The sequence below is a fragment of the Bos indicus x Bos taurus genome, chromosome 3, assembly GCF_003369695.1.
Source record: "Bos indicus x Bos taurus breed Angus x Brahman F1 hybrid chromosome 3, Bos_hybrid_MaternalHap_v2.0, whole genome shotgun sequence".
Classification (NCBI taxonomy): Eukaryota; Metazoa; Chordata; class Mammalia; order Artiodactyla; family Bovidae; genus Bos; species Bos indicus x Bos taurus.
In genome coordinates this window covers 85,868,827-85,890,228 of record NC_040078.1, presented here as the reverse complement: position 1 = coordinate 85,890,228, position 21,402 = coordinate 85,868,827, and the positions used below count along the sequence as shown (strand labels likewise).

Sequence of the window (21,402 nt, the reverse complement as noted above, 5' to 3'; positions counted from 1 at the left end):
AAAGTATTGGTGCTTCAGCATCAATCCTTCCAATGAATATTCAGGACTGATTTCCTTTAGGAATGACTGGTTTGATCTCCTTGCAGTCCAAGGGAATCTCAAGAGTCTTCTCCAACATCACGTTCAAAAGCATCCATTATTCAGTGCTCAGCTTTCATTATGGTCCAACTCTCACATCCACACATGACTACTGGAAAAACCATAACTTTGACTATATGGACCTTGGTTGGCAAAGTAATGTCTCTGCTTTTCAACATGCTGTCTAGGTTGGTCATAGCTTTTCTTCCAAGGAGCAAGTGACTTTTAATTTCTTGGCTGCAGTCACCATCGCAGTGATTTTGGAGCCCAAGAATTTAGTCTGTTACTGTTTTCATTGTTTCCCCATCTATTTGCCATGAAGTGATGGGACCAGATACCATAATCTTAGTTTTTTGAATGTTGAGAGTTGTAAGCCAGCTTTTTCACTCTTCTTTTTCACCTTCATCAAGAGGCTCTTTAGTTCTTCTTTGCTTTATATATAACAGTGTGCATATATTAATCCCAAATTCCTGATTTATTCCTCCATTCCTTTCCCCTTTGGTAATCATAAATTTGTTTTCTGTGTCTATGGATCTACTTCTGTTTTGTATAAGTTCACTTGTATCTTCCCCCCGCCTCAGATTCCACACATAAGCAATATCATATACTGTTTCTTTTTCTCTTTTTGGCATGGTTCACTTAGTATGATGATCTCTGGGTTCATCCACGTTGTTGCAAATGGCATTACTTCATTCTTTTTATAGCTGAGTAATATTACTTTGTAACATCTTCTTTATCCATTCATCTATTGATGGACATTTAGGTTGCTTCTGTTTCGTGGCTACTGTAAATAGTGCTGCAATGAACAATGGGGTGCATGGATCTTTTCAAACTCTGACTTTCTCTAGATACATGCCCAGGAGTAGGACTGCTGGGTTTATGCTAGCTTTTTAATATTTATGCTTTATGGTAGCTTTTTAATACTTAAGCTTTATGGTAGCTTTTTAATATTTTAAGGAACCTCCATGAATTCATTAGATATGTAACTAGTTCATTTTGCTTATACTTAATAAAACTTTTCTATACCTGGCATCACAAATCAGAAAAGTTCTTTGTCAGTGTAGAAAATATAACCTCCAGAGCTTCATGTCACTTTGGGTACAAGAACAGACAAGGCATAGGTAAGCAGAACCACCAGCCAGATAAGCTGATGATTACATCAGCGGCTACAAGGGCTAGGCATGGAAAAGAAGGTTGGAAAAGTAGCACTCTCTAGGAATTTTAATTAACATACAAAGATCTGATATTAGCACAGATCTGGAAATAAACTTAAGGAGAAGCGTCTCCTGTCTGCTACACTTCTTGAAATTCCTTTCTCTTAGGAGGGCCAGGCTTAAGGCTACATCTTCTGACCTGCTGAACAACAACACAACAACAAAAACCCAGATCTATTGATATTTCCACATTGCATAACATTTATTTTTTAGAGCTGTTAGAAGTTAGCAAATATTTGGCAAGGTTTCTGGACAAAATGGCACCAGACACTCTCATGCCCCTTCTTTAATATTTGCTGATAGAAGGGGAAGGAAATCACAGGACATATTTTCTAAGTACTGAACTTGGACACTGCCTGATTTAAGTGATATATGACCAATGAAATCCTTAAGGTCCTCTAATAAAATATATTCTTTATCCCATATTCTTTACATTACTCTAGGACCTCCAAAGAGCCCTTGACATCTTAAACATAGCAATGGGTTTTTGCTGCCACAAAAGGCAATATAATTCTAATCACAGTAGCAGGTGCCAGATGCCCCATGTTGAGTCAGAGAGGTCAGGATTGAAGCACAAGGTCTGTGAACCTGATTCTAGATTCAGGCAGATCCGAGTTCAAATTCTAATGTCATTCAAACTTTAAAAATGGCCTTTCATGAGCATTCTGAGTCTCTTGTGTGCATTCTCTCATTTAATTGAGACAACCATCTCATGAGACATGTAAATGACTTGGCTGTGGACATGCTGATTAATGGGGCAGCCAGGATTTAAACTCTGACTCCAAAATCCTGCACCCTTAACTCTATGGCCTTACACATGAAATGTAATATAACTTGGTTTCAGTTATATTTCCCCCCCTTTAGAATTCCATGAACATGGTTCCAGGGTCTTCTGATGTTTATTACTGTAGCTTTTATTTTTTAACTTTAAACTTTATTATGGTGTTTAAATGCCAGATTGAAAGAAGCAAACTACAGTTGACCCTTGAACAGTGTGATGAGGGGTGGGGTGTGTTAGGGGTGCTAACTCTCTGCCCAGTTAAAAATTCAGGTATAATTTATAGTTGGTCCTCCATATTAGAGGTTCCTCCTTTCCACTGGTACACTTTGCAGAAGTATGAGGTCAGTCTTATTTAGATATATTTATAATTATTTTTAAATTTATTTGCTTTGATTTAGTTTAATTTTGTTTTGGCTACATCCTTAAATAATTCACGTTGTCTCAGTAGCACAAAAGTTTTGTCAGCAGAAACATGGATGCTTTTTTTTTTTCTTAATTTAGTTTATATCTTAATGAATTCATTGTCTGTACACAGGGTTTTTCTTTTTTCTTACTTATGCAAAGTTTTTTTAGCTGTGACCTTTTGTTTAACGTCTTGTCTTTAATGTCTTGTCAGTTCTTCTAGTTTCTTATTCCACAATATCAAGCATCTTAGTTCAGTCTCTATTCTTATTCTTTTATCTCTACTATTCTTTTTCATTTTTTCCTCTAGATACTGTGTAAACTTATCAATTCTGATGTTCTGAATTAGATTTATTTTAGTGTTAATTTTGCTAATCATTAATTTCTGGTTATCACATTTTCTTTTGTAAGTAATATTTGATTAAAATACAGTCCTGGCTATTTGTTATGTATTGTTTTTGGCTGCTTTCAGGCTACAATGACATAGTTGAATAGTTACAACAGACTATACACCCACAAAGCCTATACACTTTACTATGTGACCCTTTATAAAAAAGGTTTGTTGACCTAAACATTTAAATAAGTGTCTTAATATCATAGAATATCTAGCAATATTCAGCTTTCCTTGATTGTATTATACTTTTTAAATTGAGATATAATTGACATATAAAATATTAGCTTCGAGTGTACAACATAATGATTCAATATGTGTGGATTGCAAAATGGTCACAATAAGTCTAGGTAACATCCATCACCAAACATAGTTATAATCCCAGCTACCTCTTCATTATGCTGCAGAAGTTTCAGTTTCCTTGAACCTAGCCACATTTCACCAAGTTCAGTTTAATTTCTTCTTTTCACTTTAGTGCTTTTTGCATTTCATTTTAATAGTCTTCTAATCTCATTATGCTTATTACTTTCCAATTCATTTCAACAGAGACATGGCTCTTTATATCCTATACAGAATACCAATGTCTTTCTAAATGTTTTCTAGTTTCTAGAGTAAATCATTTTCAGAAGTTTGCTGTTATTTGGAGTCTGCAGGATCATGGTTACTTTCCTTGTTCTACAGTATTTTTAAAAATTAGGCCTCATACGTTGGGGTTTTCTCTTTATTTGGTGTCAAATGAGAAACTGTTCACATTCAGTACAGCACAGTAGGAGAATTTAATAGGTTTCCTTTGGCCCTACTCACTGCTCATCCAGCCCCTCAGTCAAGGGGCGGTGACAACTCCTACCATTTGGTGCTCCTTAGACATTTTCCTGGTGCCTCTCCGTTGGGACCACTTCAGAGGTGGGATCTTCCCATCACAACTGTTGGATATGAGACACTGTGTCGGTATAGTCCGTCATAATGGGTACACTTGTTGACCTGAAACAGACTGCCAGATATTTCTCCAGCATAGGCAGGTTTATTCAGGATCAGTAAAGTACTCTTGCCTGGAAAATCCCATGGACGGAGGAGCCTGGAAAGCTGCGGTCTGTGGGGTTGCTGAGGATCAGACACAACTGAGCAATTTCACTTTCACTTTTCACTTTCATGCACTGGAGAAGGAAATGGCAACCCACTCCAGTGTTCTTGCCTGGAGAATCCCAGGGACGGGGGAGCCTGGTGGGCTGGTGTCTATGGGGTCACACGGAGTCAAACACGACTGGAGCAACTTAGCAGCAGCAGCAGAAATTTGTAATTTGTGGTCTCCAATCATGGTGAGCCCTGCTCAAGTGCCCCAGACAGCAAGGGAAAGAGAACACATTTTTTAGAGAAAGGAAAGAGGGGTTGGGAGGGCTTCTTACCAAGAAAGAGGAATCTTCCTTACTGTTGAGTTCTAGTATCGTGGGGCATGAGAGCGCCCCTCTTCTGGACTCTCAACTCTGACATTTCTGTATATTCATTTTTCACACACTTCCCAACATACACAACTACCAGGGAGCACCTCTTTCTGCTCCCACCTACATGATGTTACATTTCTAGGATGACATTTCACCAGATACAAATACCACAGCCGAGCTTAGCCATTTCTGCCTTCCTCACACCAGCTTTATGCTCTGTTATTCCTAGGAGTTGTGATCTCTGCACAGATACAGAGAAGTAGTATGAGGGTAAGTGTTCAGTTCAGTTCAGTTCAGTTCAGTCGCTCAGTCGTGTCCAACTCTTTGCAACCCCATGAATCGCAGCATGCCAGGCCTCCCTGTCCATCACCAACTTCCGGAGTTCACTCAGACTCACGTCCATTGAGTCAGTGATGCCATCCAGCCATCTCATCCTCTGTCGTCCCCTTCTCCTCCTGCCCCCAATCCTTCCCAGCATCAGATTCTTTTCCAATGATTCAACTCTTTGCATGAGGTGGCCAAAGTACTGGAGTTTCAGCTTCAGCATCATTCCTTCCAAAGTGTACTGGTATATAAACTTGGATGAGAGAAGGAGAGGAAGAACTGTACTCAAACAGATACAGAAAGTAGTACCTATGTACTTTTCTGGTTGCTTAAGACTTGGGGCCTCCAAGTCAAGGAGAAGACTGTGGTGAAGGGACAAAAATATCTTCTGTTCTTGGCACTTTCCATAAGTAGGCAGGACAAAGCTTGGGGCACCAAGATTTTCCCAGATTCCATTGTTCTTAGCCAGTGGAGATTCTTTCTAGATTCTGACATTAGAGTGGCTATTAGTTTTTGCTTCTGGTATTTTTTTTTCTTGCCACTTCATTTGTTCGTTGGAATTTTAATAAAATTAAAATGTCATCTCTGAAGGAGATGACATTTTACACAAAACTCCTATATATTAACACAAAACCCAAAAGTCTAACCATAGTAACAACTCAAAATGGGGGCTATTTTATAGAAACACCCTTATAATCTTGATGATGTTTCATACAGGATTCACTCAAGCATGTGTGGTACTTCCTTCTGAAACTCATCACCTTTCTTTACCTTGTGAAATGTATACTCTGGACAAAATGGACAGTCTGTGGTTCTCCAAACTTGTTATGTTCTTGCCTGCTTTTTTATCTTGGCACATACTGCTCCTTCTGTCTCTGAGATACTCCTTTCCATCTCTCATCTGATTGGCTCCTACAAGTCCCACCAAGTTCCGCTGAGTGTTTAGTAGTACCGAAGAGCCACCTCTGTTCAGACTGGTAGAATTATAGGTTAAGTCCCATGATTTGAAAAGTTAAATCACTGAAGCCATTCCCTTGAGAATCCTGCAATCTACTATTCCAACTGAGGGGCACAACATATTCTAGGAAAAGGAGGTGGGTAGAAAGAAGACCGTGGAAGAGACTGTTAGCCTGCAGGGGGCTGTATAGTCTGCTAGGGTTGCTATTTAAAAAAGAAAAAAAAAAGGTGGGAGGGGGGGCTTCCCTGGTGGCTCATTTGGTAAAGAATCCGCCTGCAATGTGGGAGACCTAGGTTTGATCCCTGGGTTGGGAAGATCCCCTGGAGGAGGGCATGGCAACCCACTCCAGTATTCTTGCCTAGAGAATCCCCATGGACAGAGGAGCTTGGTGGGTTGCAGTCCATGGAGTCACAGAGTCAGACACGACTGAGCAGCTGAACTGAACTGAACACAGGGTCTTTTCTCTGTAAGAGCCCATCCTTGGAGTCTGTCTATGTGTCTACATTTCCTCCTTATAAAGACACCAGTCAGATTGGATGGAGGCTTACTCTAATGACCTTATCTTAGTCATCTCTTTAAAGATCTTATCTTCAAATACATGGTCTACAGGCTGGGAGTTAGGGATTCAACATATGAATTTAGGGGGATACAATTCAACCCACAATAGGAAGAAAGGTTTAAAGAGTCCCAACTTTGGGGACAATTTACTTAAGGACTCCAAAAGTGAAAGTTGCTCAATCATGTCTGACTCTTTGCGACCCCATGGACTATACAGTCCATGGAATTCTCCAGGCCAGAATACTGGAGTGGGTAGCCTTTCCCTAGACTCTGAGCCTCATTTTATTCATCTGTGAGGTGGGTATAAAAACATTAATTTGTAGGACTGTTGGAAATATAAAATGAGATAAGCCATGTAGAGCATGTAGCCCTATTTGTGAACATAGTAGGTGGAGATACATCAATCCTTCTGAGTCAGGGGGTTATCTTGGTTCTTATTTAACTCAGCTGCTGGAAAATCTCATCCAACTGCAGCATCTTTCTCTGCTTTCATCTTCCTAATCATGTAACCTAAATTGTATTCTTCTCACCTTCCATTTACCCGTGAGAAGCTCAGTCTTTACTTGGTAGACAGGCAATAAACTCTCAAATCTAGACAAAACGATTTGTCTTTTTTCATTTAACAGGTGAAAATGTAATGTTCAGAGAAATCAGTGACTTGTCCATGTTCTCAAAGCCAGTGCATATGACTGTTGGGATTTCCATCTAGGCCTGTGTGATTACAGAGCTCATGTTGCCTTTCTGCATAGATGGGGGCTGAAGGGGCAGTGGAGGTGCTCTACCAGTGAGGAGATGCTACGTGCAAGCCCTGGGGTTCCTTGGATCATACCTGATCCCGGAACTAAAGCCTCTTCACTTTTGTATTCATAACCTACACCTCCTACACGTCCTAGGGCAGGAAGATACTGAGTTCCTCAAAATCCAAACCCGTGTTCAGCACCAAGCCCAAGGTTAGAGCTGACCGTGAAATGCAGGCAGATTGCCTAAAGCCCCTGTGCCTGGGCACCATCGTATAGGCCTTTAAATTTCATAGGAGTTGTAGGAGAGTTGTTTTGGTGTATTAAAAGCCAAGAACCTGAAGCTAGAGAGCCTGTATTGACTTAGTCTTACTGATGAATTCATTTATCAGTTACATACTAGTTTTAGCTTCTCAGTGCTCCAGCTTCCTCATTTGAAAAGTAATAGTACCTATTTCATGAAGTATGTGCAAGGATTAAAAGAGTTAATATTTATAAAGCACTTAGAACATTGCCTGAGAATATAGTAAGCACTATATAAATGTTGGCTACTACTACTACTAACTTTATTAGCAATATTACTATTAGAATTCTTACCCCATAGGAATTACAGGCTCTGGAAGAGAAGATTGTAATTAATGAACTCTTAAAAGCCAGATCTGGTTTCCAAGACCCAACCAATGGGCGGTTTCATACCATACCTCTAATAGCTCACAATTTTCCTATTCCCTTACAATCTTCCTATTCCCATTAAAAAATAATTGCTGAATTGGACACCTCATGTTTCCTTTATCTCTTAAAATCCTCTGGTTGTTCCTGGGATTATCAGACCAGTCCTTCTCAACCTAATTGCACTCCCAATAATGGGCCAGATGTGTACGATAAGGTCTACTTGGGGCTGTGTCAATTGTGCCGCTCTATTTATGAAGCCACCCATAGCAGCTTCATTATTTATCCCCTCCCCCAACACAATTTGGCTTGAGTGCCTATGTTTTAAACTGGGTTTGAAGCATTTAATTTTGCCAATACAATTTTAGAGTATTAGTTTGCCTCCTGTTCTCTCTCTGCTCTCCTTAATTACCATTTATTGCAAAGTCACACAGAAACATTAAATGCTAATTCTGACTTACACGTTCCTGGCCAAGAACTGGGATAATAATTTTCATCCAACACAACCTGAATTCATTTTACATAAGGGTGATTCAGAATAGAGATTTGAAATCGTAATCAAGTCTTTCTCAAAATCGCCTTACTCTGGCAGTCATTCACTAATGTCTTTGCTAATTGGTAGGCAAATGGCAAAAAACAAAATCTCAATGTTAAAACACACACACACACACACACACACACACACACTCAGACATACAAAACAACAACTTTGCTGCAGCATGCTCGAAATTGTTCCTCTCATCAGCTCTTGCAATGTGACAGTTTAAGAAAAGAACACAACTCATTTTATTTGGTTAGATGGGGCTAATCCCACATCACCATAATCCCTCCTGATGTTTTATTGATTTTAAAGGACATTTAATCAGGAAGCAGCTCAGCACTAGAATCCTGCTAATTAGTAAGCAGCCACATTCCAAATGGGTTCCCAATAGAACAGCAGATTAATGGACAATATGTACTAAAATAATGATTCATGCATTCAGCTTCTAAAATGTATGTCTAAATTGCATCTTTAATCTCTTAAGGATATAGGTTTGCATACAAAGCCCTTAACGGAATGGATTTAATTCAACAGAAGAGCTTTAGCCAATGACTGTTTAATGAAACAGGTTTATCACTTATAAACGCAATTCTTCATTGGCCTCATGGTTTTGATGTCCTTGAACATTCAGAGGTCAAAGATAGGTGAATAAAAAATCAATGTGCTTCTCTGATAATACACATAAAATGGTAGGAAGCTGAGAATTTTCATATAATTATAAGTAGCCTAACCTCATTTGTTCTCTTTCACTCTTATCCTCATACTTCTATTTCCTGGAATCTTGGTTCTGGACCCGAACTTCTATCAAGTGTACCAAGTATAACATGAACTTTGACACTTGCATTTTTGCCTTTTATACCAGTGCCTGTGGGGGTCTCAGTTTTAGCTTATTGATTTTCTACTCAGCTCTTAGTCCACTTGTTTGCTTTTCCTGCTTAACTGCCTCCCTCACCTTCACCCAACTACCTCCAACATTTTACAGAAGGAAAACTCCCATGTCCAAAACTGGTCTAGTGGAAATTCACTGGCTAGGCTCAACGTGCCATTTACCACTTGGTGTTCTCATGACCTTTATCACCATGTGATATGTCACATAGCTATTTATAGTTTCTCTTCCCCTTTAGAATAGAAGCTTCATAAGGGAAGGGACTTTGTTTTATTCATATCTATATTCCCAATGATTAGAATAGTAATTGGTACACAGTAGGCACTCCATAATATTTGTTAGATGAATGAATAAATGGATTAATCAAATATTTACCCTGTGTCTATCATGTACCAAATACTGGCCTACAAGAAGATGGAATATAATGTGTCATGATCCTTGCCAGCAAGGAGATCACTATCGAGTCATTAAATTAACAAGTCATACAAATAAATACATAATTACAAATAGTAATAAGTGATAGGAAAGAATATTACTGAATGCTAAGAGAGAGTATAGCACAAAGAACATTATTTTGATGAGATGGTTAGGGAAAGCCTGCTTCAATTTGACCATGAGCTAAGGACTAGGGAAAATTTATGTATCTGCATTCCTCAGCATTTTGAAACTTTATTCTTCCCCTAGTTCAGTTCAATTCCATACATATTTGTCAAATACTTACTAGGTGCCAGGCACTGCTCTATATACTTGGGATATATCAATAAATAAAGTTTCTGCCTGCCCTGTGGCACTACAGTCTGTAGTCTATCAGAGATTAATTTATAACAACAATAAACATCATACATCAATAAGTTACCTAATACATTAATTGTTTGTAAGTGTATAGAAGGAAGCAAAAGGAATATAGGTTAAGGGGAAGAAAGGATGGGGGGACTACAACTTTAAATAATGTTTAGTATAAGCCTATAAACAAGGTAACACTGGGCAAAAACTTATGGGAGGTGAAGGAGTTAGCATGAAGATATTTGGGGAAAGAATATTCTAGGTTGAGGAATCATCCAGAAGATAGGTACTAAGGTGGATGTGTGCCTGGTGTGTTTGAGGAAGAAGAGGAGAACAGTGTGACTGGAACAGAATGAGCAAATGAAATTATAGGTGGAGCCAGAGAAGTTGGAGAGGGAGATTATGTAGAGCCCTTTATGAGGACTTCAATTTTCTTTTTCCTTTGAGTGAAATAACATCCTCTTGCAGTGTAATAAGCAGAGCAGTGACATTAACTGTTTTAGGTTTCAATAGACCACTGTAGCTTCTGTATTGAGGATAAACTAGGAACAAGGGAAAAGCAGAATTCAGTTACGAGGCCATTATAGTAATCCAAGAGAAACATAATGGTAGCTTGGATGGGGTGTAGTTAAGTAATAATAGAGGTGGTGAGAAAGGAGCAGGATCTTGACATACTCTCAAGATAGGGTTGATTTATTCATGAATTACTGATGGATTAGATATAAAATGCAAGGAAAAGAAAAAAAGACAGGTTACTGGCATGTTGTGTTTTCATTTGAATTCAGTTTAAAATATTGTTAATTTCCCTTGTGATTTCTTCTTTGACCTTTGGTTATTTATAAAGTATATTGTTTAGTTTTATAATGTTGGGAGAATTATGGGATTTTATTTTGCTTTATTTTTGGTTTTGTTTAATTTTTGCTTTTTGATTTCTAATTTATTTCTTTTGTCGTCAGGAAACATATTTTATATGATTTATTCCTTTTAAATTTACTAAGAGTTGTTTTGTGGCTCAGGATAGGGTTTATCTTTTAAATATTTCATGAACACTTAAAAAGAATCTGTATTCTGCTGTTGTGTGGGGTATAATTGCCACTTACATCAAGTTAGTTGATAATATAGTCCAAGTTTTCTATCAGTTCAGTTCAGTCACTCAGTTGTGTCTGACTCTTTGTGACCCCATGAACTGTAGCATGCCAGGCCTCTCTGTCCATCACCAACTCCCAGAGTTTACCCAAACTCATGTCCATTGAGTTGGTGATGCCATCTAACCATCTCATCCCCTGTCATCCCCTTCTCCTCCTGCCCTCAATCTTTCCCAGCATCAGGGTCTTTTCAAATGAGTCCGCTCTTCACATCAGCTGGCCAAAATACTGGAGTTTCAGTTTTAACATCAGTCCTTCCAATGAACACCCAGGACCAATTTCCCTTAGGATGGACTGGTTGGATCTCCCTGCAGTCCAAGGGACTCTCAAGAGTCTTCTCCAACACCACACTTCAAAAGCATCAATTCTTCTGCGCTCAGCCCTCTTTATAGTCCAACTCTCACATCCATACATGAACACTGGAAAAACCAAATTTTCTATAGTCTTACTGATTTTCTGTCTACTTGTTTTTGTCAGTTACTGACAGAAATATGTTCAATTCTCTAAATAAAATTGTGAATTTGTCTATTCCACCTTCCGATTTATGTTTTTAATTTATTAACTTGAAACTATGTTATTGAGGGCATGAACATTTAGGTCTGTATATCCTTTTGATGAACTGAATTTCTGGCAATACCCCTTGATGTAGAATCTACTTTGTCTGACTTTAGTGTAACCATCCCAGCTTATTTTTCATTCATACCAATTAGTATGGTATATCACTTTCCATCCTTTTACTTTTACTGGGTCTGCCTTTATATTATAAAAGGGTTCATTTCAGACAGCATTTAGTTGGGTTTTGCTTTTTAAATGAAATCTGAAAATTGCTGCCTGTTAATTGGTGCATTTGAACCATTAATACTTACTGTAATTATTGATATGATTGGATTTAAATCTAGCATCATTGTTTGCATTTATTTTCTACTTGTCCTATTTGTTTCTTGTTTGCTTTTCCTCCTTTTTTTGGTTTATTCTTAGTATTTATATGTGATTATTCAATTTAAACTTCTCTATTAGTATTTTTGGGCCTGCCAGGTGGCTAAGGGGGAAAAGAATCCACTTCCCAATGCAGGAGACTGCCTGCAATGCAGGAGACCTGGGTTTAATCCCTGGGTCAGGAAGAGCCCCTGCAGAAGGAAATGGCAACACCCTTCAGTATTCTTGCCTGGAAAATCCCTTGGACAGAGGAGCCTGGTGGGCTATAATCCACAGGGTCACAAAAGAGTTGAACATGACTTAGTGACTAAACAACAACAATTCATATTTTTAACTGAATACTCTTCCTTCAACCAAAATTATACTACTTAGCTGAGAGTATACAGGTGTATACTTTTTTTTATTTCCCCTCGCAGTATTTTATGCTATTGTCAAATGCTGCCCTCTATTATGTTACAAACTCCACAGTACATTGTTATTATTGTTATCTTAAACAATTGATTATCATTTAGAGAGATTTTTTTTAAATAAGGAAATTGTATTTTTATTCATTGACATATTATGTCCAATACTTTTCATTTCTTTGTGCAGATTAAAAATGATTATTTTCCTTCTGCCCAAGGCCTTCTTTTACTATTTCTTGCAGTACTGCTCTGATGGTTATGAATTCTCTCATCTTTTGTGTGTAGTCTCCTGCATTGGAGGTAGACTCTTTACCATTAGCACAACCTAGGAAGTCCTTGTATGTGTAAAAAACATCTTAATTTCTATTAGTTTTTGAAACAGTTTTGCTGGATGTAGGATTTCAGGATGATCATTTTTCCTTCAATACTTTAAGGATGTTATTCTACAGTCTTATTGTTTATGTGTCTAATGATAAATCTGTCATAATTCTTATCTTTGATAAATCTGTCATAATTCTTATCTTTGTTGCTCTTTATGTAATTTGTCATTTTCTCTTGTGCATTTAAGATTTTTAATTTACTACTAGTTTAAGCAATCTGATTATAAGGAGCCTTGGTATGGTTTACTTCAAATTACTTATATTTGAAGTTCATTAAACTTCTTAGGTCCATGTCTTTATAGTTTTTTTCAATTTTGGAAAATTACAGCCATTATTTTTTTCAACATTTTTTTCTTTCCCTATATTTGTCTTATCTCCTTCTGAGACTCCAGTTTCTAATGCATTGCTGCTGCTGCTGCTAAGTCGCTTCAGTCGTGTCCAACTCTGTGTGACCCCATAGACGGCAGCCCACGAGGCTCCCCCGTCCCTGGGATTCTCCAGGCAAGAACACTGGAGTGGGTTGCCATTTCCTTCTCCAATGCATGAAAGTGAAAAGTGAAAGTGAAGTCGCTGAGTCTTGTCCGACTCCTAGCGACCCCATGGACTGCGACCCACCAGGCTCCTCCGTCCATGGGATTTTCCAGGCAAGAGTACTGGAGTGGGGTGCCATTGCCTTCTCCGTCTAATGCATTAGGTTTCACTATAGCATAATACCATTTTGAGGACTCTAATCCATCCCACATGTGTTCCTCTCTGGTATAAATTTGAACTATTCCCAACTCTGTGTGACCCACTCCAGTGTTCTTGCCTGGAGAATCCCAGGGGCGGGGGAGCCTGGTGGGCTGCCGTCTATGGGGTCGCACAGAGTCAGACATGACTGAAGTGACTTAGCAGCAGCAGCAGCAGCAACTCTGTGTGAGATCTAAAATTTTCTCCTCTTTTTTCTCTTGATGTTTCTTTTGCTGGCCTTGGGTAGTTTCCTCAAATGCATACATTAGCTAAGTTTGCACGTGAAGACTTCAGGGTAACTCTTTGGAAGTCTCTAGAAAGGCCTCTAAGGGTATCTCGCCTCATTGCTATGTTGTACCAACTTTCTAGACTTCTTGGCCTTCCTGAACTTCATACTCTATTCCTTTGGCTCAAGGAGAATGGTGGGGCTAAGTTTGGAGTCCTCTTTCTTGTTCAGTAAACTGAGCTTACCTCATTTCCTTCTCTCAGGAATCACTGTTGTGTGCTTCCTGATGTCCAAAGTAGTCCAGAAAGTATCACTTCATATATTTTGTCCTATATTTTAGTTGTTTAGAATGACATGGTAAATCTGACTTGCCATTTACCAGCAAACTGGAAGTGGAAGTTTATGGCTTTCATTTTTCTATGGCCAAAAAGATTCTGTGATCTTAATATAAACAAACATCTATTAACTCTGTCTTTAGGTAATAAACTGATCATTTCACATATAAAATTTTAGCCTAGAGACAAACTTATGTATTTGGTATTCTAATAAAGGACTGTGTAAATAAAAAAATCAACTTACTTTATTTCATTTTGGTAACCCAAATCTTGATGGTTAAGCAATGTTTCCAAAAGACTCAAAGTCAGATATAATCCATGTTTCCCACATATAGCTCTGACCTGAAAATAAGAAAAAGATTTGAAATTTCAGTATAATTAAGTTGATTTGAATTTCCTTCCCATTATTAGAACTTACATAATTTGGACAAAAAATGAATAACCAGGAGTGGACTATACCACTAGAATAATATTTAGGACAAGAATGTTCAATGGACTGCTCATCAACAGCAAATTTTTTTATGCTTGACACAGAGGCATAGTTCATTACTCAGAAGCCACTGTACTTTGAAATGCTGATATTACATTTTTGACAGCTATGGAATGAGTGGCCAAGGCCCAGAAATTATATACACTTATTATATAGGTGAGTTACAAAGTGTTTTTTAATATTGACTTTGATTTACAAAAGAATCTTGTTTTATTTTGTATATGAGGAAACCAAGAGTTAGATTGACTTTCTCTATGTCACATGGTTAATAAATGATGGAACTTAGTCTAGAAACCAGATATTCAATTAATATTTGTTGGATGAATGAATGAAGAGTCACTGCAACTTCCTGAGGACTTAATATTTTCTGAGTCTAGCCAACAATCCAGTTCAGTTCTCAAGTTGGTAGGTGTGCGATACTTAGATTCAAACACACCAAACTTTTAGGTCGTGATACTCTTTCTTGTGTGTTCAGCATACTGTTTAAACACAGAGTCTTAAGAATAAGGCATGATTTATTTTGAACACTGGAAATGCTGTCTGTGATTTGTGTGACCTCAGGACGTTCCTAAATCTTTTTATGCCCAATTACTTCACCCACTAAATAAGATTAGTATTTTCTACTTCTCAGAAGACAGTAAGCAGTTAGAATAATGCCTGGATTTTAGGAGGCATTTGACTAACATGTGTTGAAGAAAAGACGGAAAGGAGGGAAGAGGAAGAAAAAGGGAGACAGAGGAGAGAGAGAAGAGGGGAGAGGGAAGAAAAGAGGAGAAGGGGGCACAAAAGTACAAAAAGAGAGTGGGAGAGAGAGAGAAATGGGAGAAGGAAGGAAGGGGCAAAGAAAGAGAAAAAGAAATGTTTTATGTAGTGTTTAGACTAACTGTAGCTACTGTTGTTATTTTGAGAGGAAGTTCCACATAGAGACTGTATTACGCATGTCTTTTAAATCTGATGCTTGGCCATCATGGGGCCCTGCTGACCCTGGACAAACTGCCTCTTCCAGGGCTAGCCAACTACTAGAGATAGTAAAGGACTTACCTGAAAGTATGTCTTTCATCTGCAAACCAACTACCTCTTTTATTGAGGTTTTCATACTTGGGCCACTATTTCCAGGTCCTGATTATGGCCCCTGTGCCCCAGAGCCCACTGAAATTATTCAAACTAGCCAATCCTAAGCCTTCTTATCCTGCTTCATCCACCCACAATAAATGCTCTTGCCACACTTTGCCCCCATCCCCTCTGCCTCCTGACCAACTCTGGTGTTTCATCATGTGGCCCGTGTGGTGTCTGTGCCCCTCCTCTTGGGAACTGTGAGTAAAAGACTATCTTTCCAACGGCAATCGCCTCCTGATCTGTTGGTCTGACCATACTTGAATAATATAACCTATATTTTGATACAGTGACAAAAGCCTAATCTTCATTTGTCTTTTTGGAAGGAAACAACCAATCTGGGTTAGAAACATGTTACTTACTAGCTGTAGAGGAGTATTTTAGGGAAGGGAAAAGACAGATATAAAACATGAAAAAAAGGAATAATAATGTGCCAGAAAAATAAGGAGTTGAGGATAATTCCAGGCAGAAGAAATGCATGTGTAAATAACGGGTGAGAAAGAGCATTGTGCTTTTTAGAAACTAAACGTATTTTGGCATAATTCACTCTACTATAGTTTTATAATCCTTTTCACTGGGCAGTAAATATCTGTTCATTATAGCATCTCTAAAAGACTGGTTTATTGAGGGTTGGACTGTGTTTCCTTCATTTTCCTATCACCATTGCCAAGCACAGTGTTGAAAATTACTTATTGAATAAATGAATATATAGATGAATTAGGAATGAATGAATTAGTGAAAAGTACTGAAGGTAAAGGCATAGGTTTGCAAAAATAGAGTGATAGAAATTAGTTATGTTATGCCATTTTACAAAATAAATAAAAATCAACTTATCCTCATGATTAGAGCATATTAATGTATTTTTAAACATCAGTATTAACAGGGTATTCTAAAAACAGTTTATTTACTTCTGGCAACATTGAGTTTTGCTCTAGGCTAAATGAACAGCAGATTAGAAATAGTACATCAGGGTTCCTAGAAGTAGATTGATTGATAGCTGCTATGAACTGACAGTTGTGGAAGAGCAATAGAAACATCTACCAGAAAATCCTGGCAATTTAGTGTTATCTAGGATTATTTTTAAAATCCATGAATATTCATTATGATGTCTTTATTCAATAAGAAAATGTTTGGTTGTATATGGTTTCTTCAGTTCAATAAGGGCATTTAAAAAATCAAATGTAAATAAAATACCTATGTTATTTAGAAAGTGACAAGTAAAATAAATACATTTCCTCAAAATGCTCCTGGAGAGACTGATGCACAGATGCTCTCTCTACTTCCTTCCCATTTGTGGCTTCATTTGCATTTTACCCCGTCACTCTACTTAAATTGTATTTACCAAGTCACTAGTAACCTCTGAAGTTTTCCATTTAATGAATATTTTTCACTCCCAATTACAGATGATCTCTTTGCAGCCTGTGGCATGGCTGATCGTGCCATCCTTTCCTAGATCTCTTCTCTTGGCTTTCTTGATCACTCCCATGTCTCTTTTGATTATTTTTGGTCTCCTTTCTTGGCTTGTCTTCATCTACCTGCTCCTTAACAACAGGTGTCCTCCTCAACCTTCGCTTCTTACCTTCTTTTATGTCCTTTAATAATTCTAATTATTCACAAAGCTTCAACTCCATATTGAAGACCCTTATGTCATTATTTAGCTTTACTCTCTCAAGCTACATCAACACGCTCAAAAGTGAACTCAGCATTCTTTCCTTTGCCTCCCCAAACTCCTTTTCTGTTTCCTGTCTTAGAGAATGGTACCACCATCTAGTCAAAGTCAGAACCTTGGGAGTCATTTTTCATTCCTCCTAATTCAGGATCTATGTCTAATTAGGTCACCAAGACCTACTTTTCTACCTCCTTGATATCTCCATCCCTCCTGCTACTTTCCTGGTTTAAATTCTCATAATTTCTTGCTTGAATTACTGGAATAGCCTTTTAAAGTTTCTCAATGTCTCTAATTCTCCATATCTATTAGAGTGCTCTTTTCAAATTTCAAATTTGATCATATCATTCACTTATTTATTATTCTTCAATGATTCCACTCGAGTTCAGGATAAAGTCACATTCCTTAGAAAGACCCTTCAAAAACTTGTTCCTCCAACCATTCTAACATCAACTTGAGCAGCATCTCCCACTGACCCCAGTCACCATGCACTCACTGTGTTCTGCCTATATGAGTAGTTTAGCATTCCCTGAACTAGCCATGCTCTCTTCCATCTCAGTAACATTTCACATTGCACCTTTTACCTAGAAAACCTTTCCTGTCCTTTCTTCTGCCCTACCAAAATTCTTTGTCAAATTCACATGTCCTCTAAGATGCAGTATTTGCTTTATTTCCTCTGGAGTTTTTGGGTGAGGCTAGGTTGTTATTCCTTCTCTGTGTTCAAAGTTACTGCCACCAATGTGTTTGTCATACAAAATTGTAACATGTTTAAAATACTACCTTTTCCCTGAACTCCTGGAGAACTCTGAAACTGAAATCATAATCGTGTGTTGTCCTCAATGCCTTATCACACTGCCCAGAGCACACTGTGTGATTAGTATGTTGAATGCAAGAATAAACATGCCATATTGATCGGAAAGATGGTGACTGGTTTGGAAGTAGGGAACGATTTGAGGCTAGTATAAATCATTTATATTTTAGGGCAGAGTGTACTGATGGAGAAACAACTAAACACAAAAAAGGAGTCTGGCCAACTGCAGAAGAATGTATTACAGTTTTGGTCACTTGGTAAACTAGTGTCATAGCTGTAGTCTTGCCAAGGGAACAAATTTCACATTCGTAAGCCCCTGTTCACTCAGTAATGGGATTCCCTCCTGATGATACTGAGGAGGTTGCATGAACATCAGGCAAAGAGTAGTTAGAGGTAGAGTAACCTGTGTTCTAGGAGTTCCTCCTGGCAGGAAGGTCTGGGAGTAGTTTGGAAGGGCTGTGCATTATAGAGCAGAAAGGAGTTCAGAAGGTAAAGAATATGGATTATGTATAAAAGTGTTAAACTGAACCTCTATGCTTGGAAACTTCTTAGGTTCCACAGCCTATTCAATCCATGGACAAGAAAGTGCAAGTGTTGATCATCCAACTCTTTTGTGACCCCGTGGACTGTATGCGCCAGGCTCCTCTGTCCATGGAATTCTCCAGGTAAGAATACTGGAGAGGGTAGCCATTCCCTGCTCCAGGGAATCTTCCTGACCCAAGGATCAAACCCAGGTCTCCTGCATTGCAGGCAGATTCTTTACCATCATACCTGATATGAATAATGGTCAGGGAAGTTAACAAATAAATGTATGTGGGTCCACATTGCCCTCAGGAGTCCTTCCTGAGCCATCATTGAATGAAGGATGTGACAGGGACAGAATGAGCGAGTCCACAGAACGAGGATGACAGATATCAGATATGTTTTTATACTGTTCTTTGAGGTTGGTGACAGTGCCATTGATTGGAGTGATAGGACCCATAGATCATCCTTCAGAACAACTTTAAGTTATCTGAGGAGGTACAGGTGATCCGTGAACCCTCTGAAATACTGGCTGTGGGGATGTGCTCCTCTCCCCCTCTGAATACAGCGTGCATAGGTTTCATGAGAAACTCAAGGAGGTCTGAGATCCTCTCCCTTGTGCCCTTTACAACTATTGATCAAAAAGAGAAACAATTCATATGGCCTTTCCCAGTTGCCTCTGAAGTCCTGTGTCCAGCAACAAGGATGTTGGGGTGCAGCTGCTGCTGCGTGTCATATCCAGTGTCCATTGGGCCTCAATTTATCTCACATTCTGGGGAATCACAGTTCTATTTGCCATGCCTCCCGGAACTGTAATATACTTTGAGTGAGTTCCAGATGTCTTAAGAGATGCCAGATGGCTCATGAGAGGCAGACCAGCTTCAAGGAAAATGTGCCCCATTTTCTTCAATATGAACCACAAATTTAAGCTTTCAGGGCCAGCTGTTGGAGGAAGACATTCAGAGCCTGCTCTGACAGCCAGCACTCCATGTGGCCATCACTTGACCCTGGGAAAGAGCCTCCTTCCTTAGACTATTTTGCAGTGACAATTTCACCAAACACTGATTAAAAAAAAAAAAAAAAATATATATATATATATATGGAAGGGAAACCTATTTCCTGAGTGCCTCACATATCAAACAGTATACTGAGTGCTTTCACATACTTATCTTACTTAATCCTCACAATAGACACAGGAGGTAGATATTTGGAGCCCACTTTTTTCCAGATGGAAAATCAGAGACTCAAAGAGCTTAAGCAAATTTATTTTGATTTTCAAGTCATTCATATTCCATTCTATGAGTGTCATCTGAGAACATTCAAGCTTCACTGATACTGGTATGTATTTTCTAATCTGACAAAGAGTGGTTCCTGCTTAGTCAATTTCTGCTGATCTTCTCAAAAACACAATAAAGGCCATTTATGATGTGTGGAATCTCCTGTAATGTTCTCTCCTCCAGTGAAACATGTTTGAATGTTTAATATTCATGTATACAGCACACATGCACACTATCATGTGACTTTGCCTTTGCATGGTTAGTTGACTATATAAATGAAAAAGAAAGAAAGCTACTTCTGTCATAGAATAAGAATCCACTTTCAATATATTGTGTCCTTGGTTTCTTAGTAAATATCACTTGCTTTTTTGAATCCTCTCTCAATTCTTAACTCCTGTTTACCTGGATGAAAGGCTTTTTCCAATCTTTGTTTCAGAACCTTTTTTCCCCTATAAATTACAATCCTTTTTGTTCCTCTGGATTTTTAATTCCTGTATCCTAGACTCAGTAAAATCTTCCAGCTATCATCTGCCTATTGGAGTTCCAATTCTGTCTCTCAGTGTCCAGTATTCTTCTGTATTTGAATCCTGGCTCTGCCTCTTGCTAGCTGTGGTTCTTGAGAGATTCAGTTGTCTTCTCTGAGAATCAGTTGTTGTTTATTTCATTTATTAAATGGGTATTATAACATCTACCTAGGTCTTCCATTTACCTGTAAATGTTCAATGAGTAAATATAAGTAAAGCATTTAATGCAGTGTTTGGCAGTTTAGGAAGAACTCAGCAAAGCCTGGTAGTGCAAGTTGTTGTGAATGGAATTGCAGTCAATGTGGTCACTATTATTTTGCCTGTATGCAAGGTAATCTCATGACTGGAGTTTGTTTGGGTGAATACAACACATGAGTTAATATGGTTCTGGATCCTTTTTTATGAAACATATCTATCCAGTTAATTAATGCTCCAAAACAGCATTGCTAATCTCTATCAGCAATAAACCACATCAGTTCCTACAATTTGGTGTCCCTAAAGAACAGAGTACTGCCTGGTGACCTCACTGGAAGCTGGTAGAGGATGTGATACATGAACACTTAGCTTTGGAAAAAATATTTGTTTTCCACTGTGAAATGTTATTTAGATATTGTCATACTGTCTATTGTTAGCATAAAACATAGCCCAGTGTAAGTAATTCCTGGACCAATTCAGCATATTTCACAATTCTTTACTCTTGTTTTTTTTTCTCTTGAGCGCAGAAAATAAGTTAATTGTGAAATGTAATCCACAGGCAGAACACAGATCAAAACTGGGCTTTTTTTTTAATTTGAATTTTTATTTCAGTGTCTTTTAATCACTTTAAACTTTATTTTAAATATAACTGTATTGATTTATTTTTGGCTGTGCTTGGTCTTCATTGCTTTTGCGTGGGCTTTCTTAGCTGTGGTGAGGGCGGGCCACTCTTCACTGTGCTGTGCAGGCTCCTCATCACGGTGGCTTCTCTTGTTGCAGGGCACAGGCTCTAGGGCATGGGGCTTCAGTAGTTGCTGGACGTTGGCTCAGTAGTGGCGGCTCTTGGGCTCTAAAGCACAGGCTCAGTCGTTGTGGTACATGGGCTTG

The 21,402-nt window shown here is 38.4% G+C and overlaps 1 protein-coding gene across 3 annotated transcripts in view; it reads right to left on the bottom strand.

Annotated features, from left to right (window-relative positions):
* The window catches only part of C3H1orf87 (chromosome 3 C1orf87 homolog), an 81,786-nt gene that overhangs the window by 24,854 nt on the left and 35,530 nt on the right, over positions 1–21,402 (bottom strand). For all 3 annotated transcript variants that reach the window (XM_027537076.1, XM_027537077.1, XM_027537078.1), the window contains exon 8: positions 14,161–14,258. In XM_027537076.1, coding sequence (XP_027392877.1) covers positions 14,161–14,258 — 98 coding nt within the window. The remainder of the gene's footprint in view (positions 1–14,160; positions 14,259–21,402) is intronic.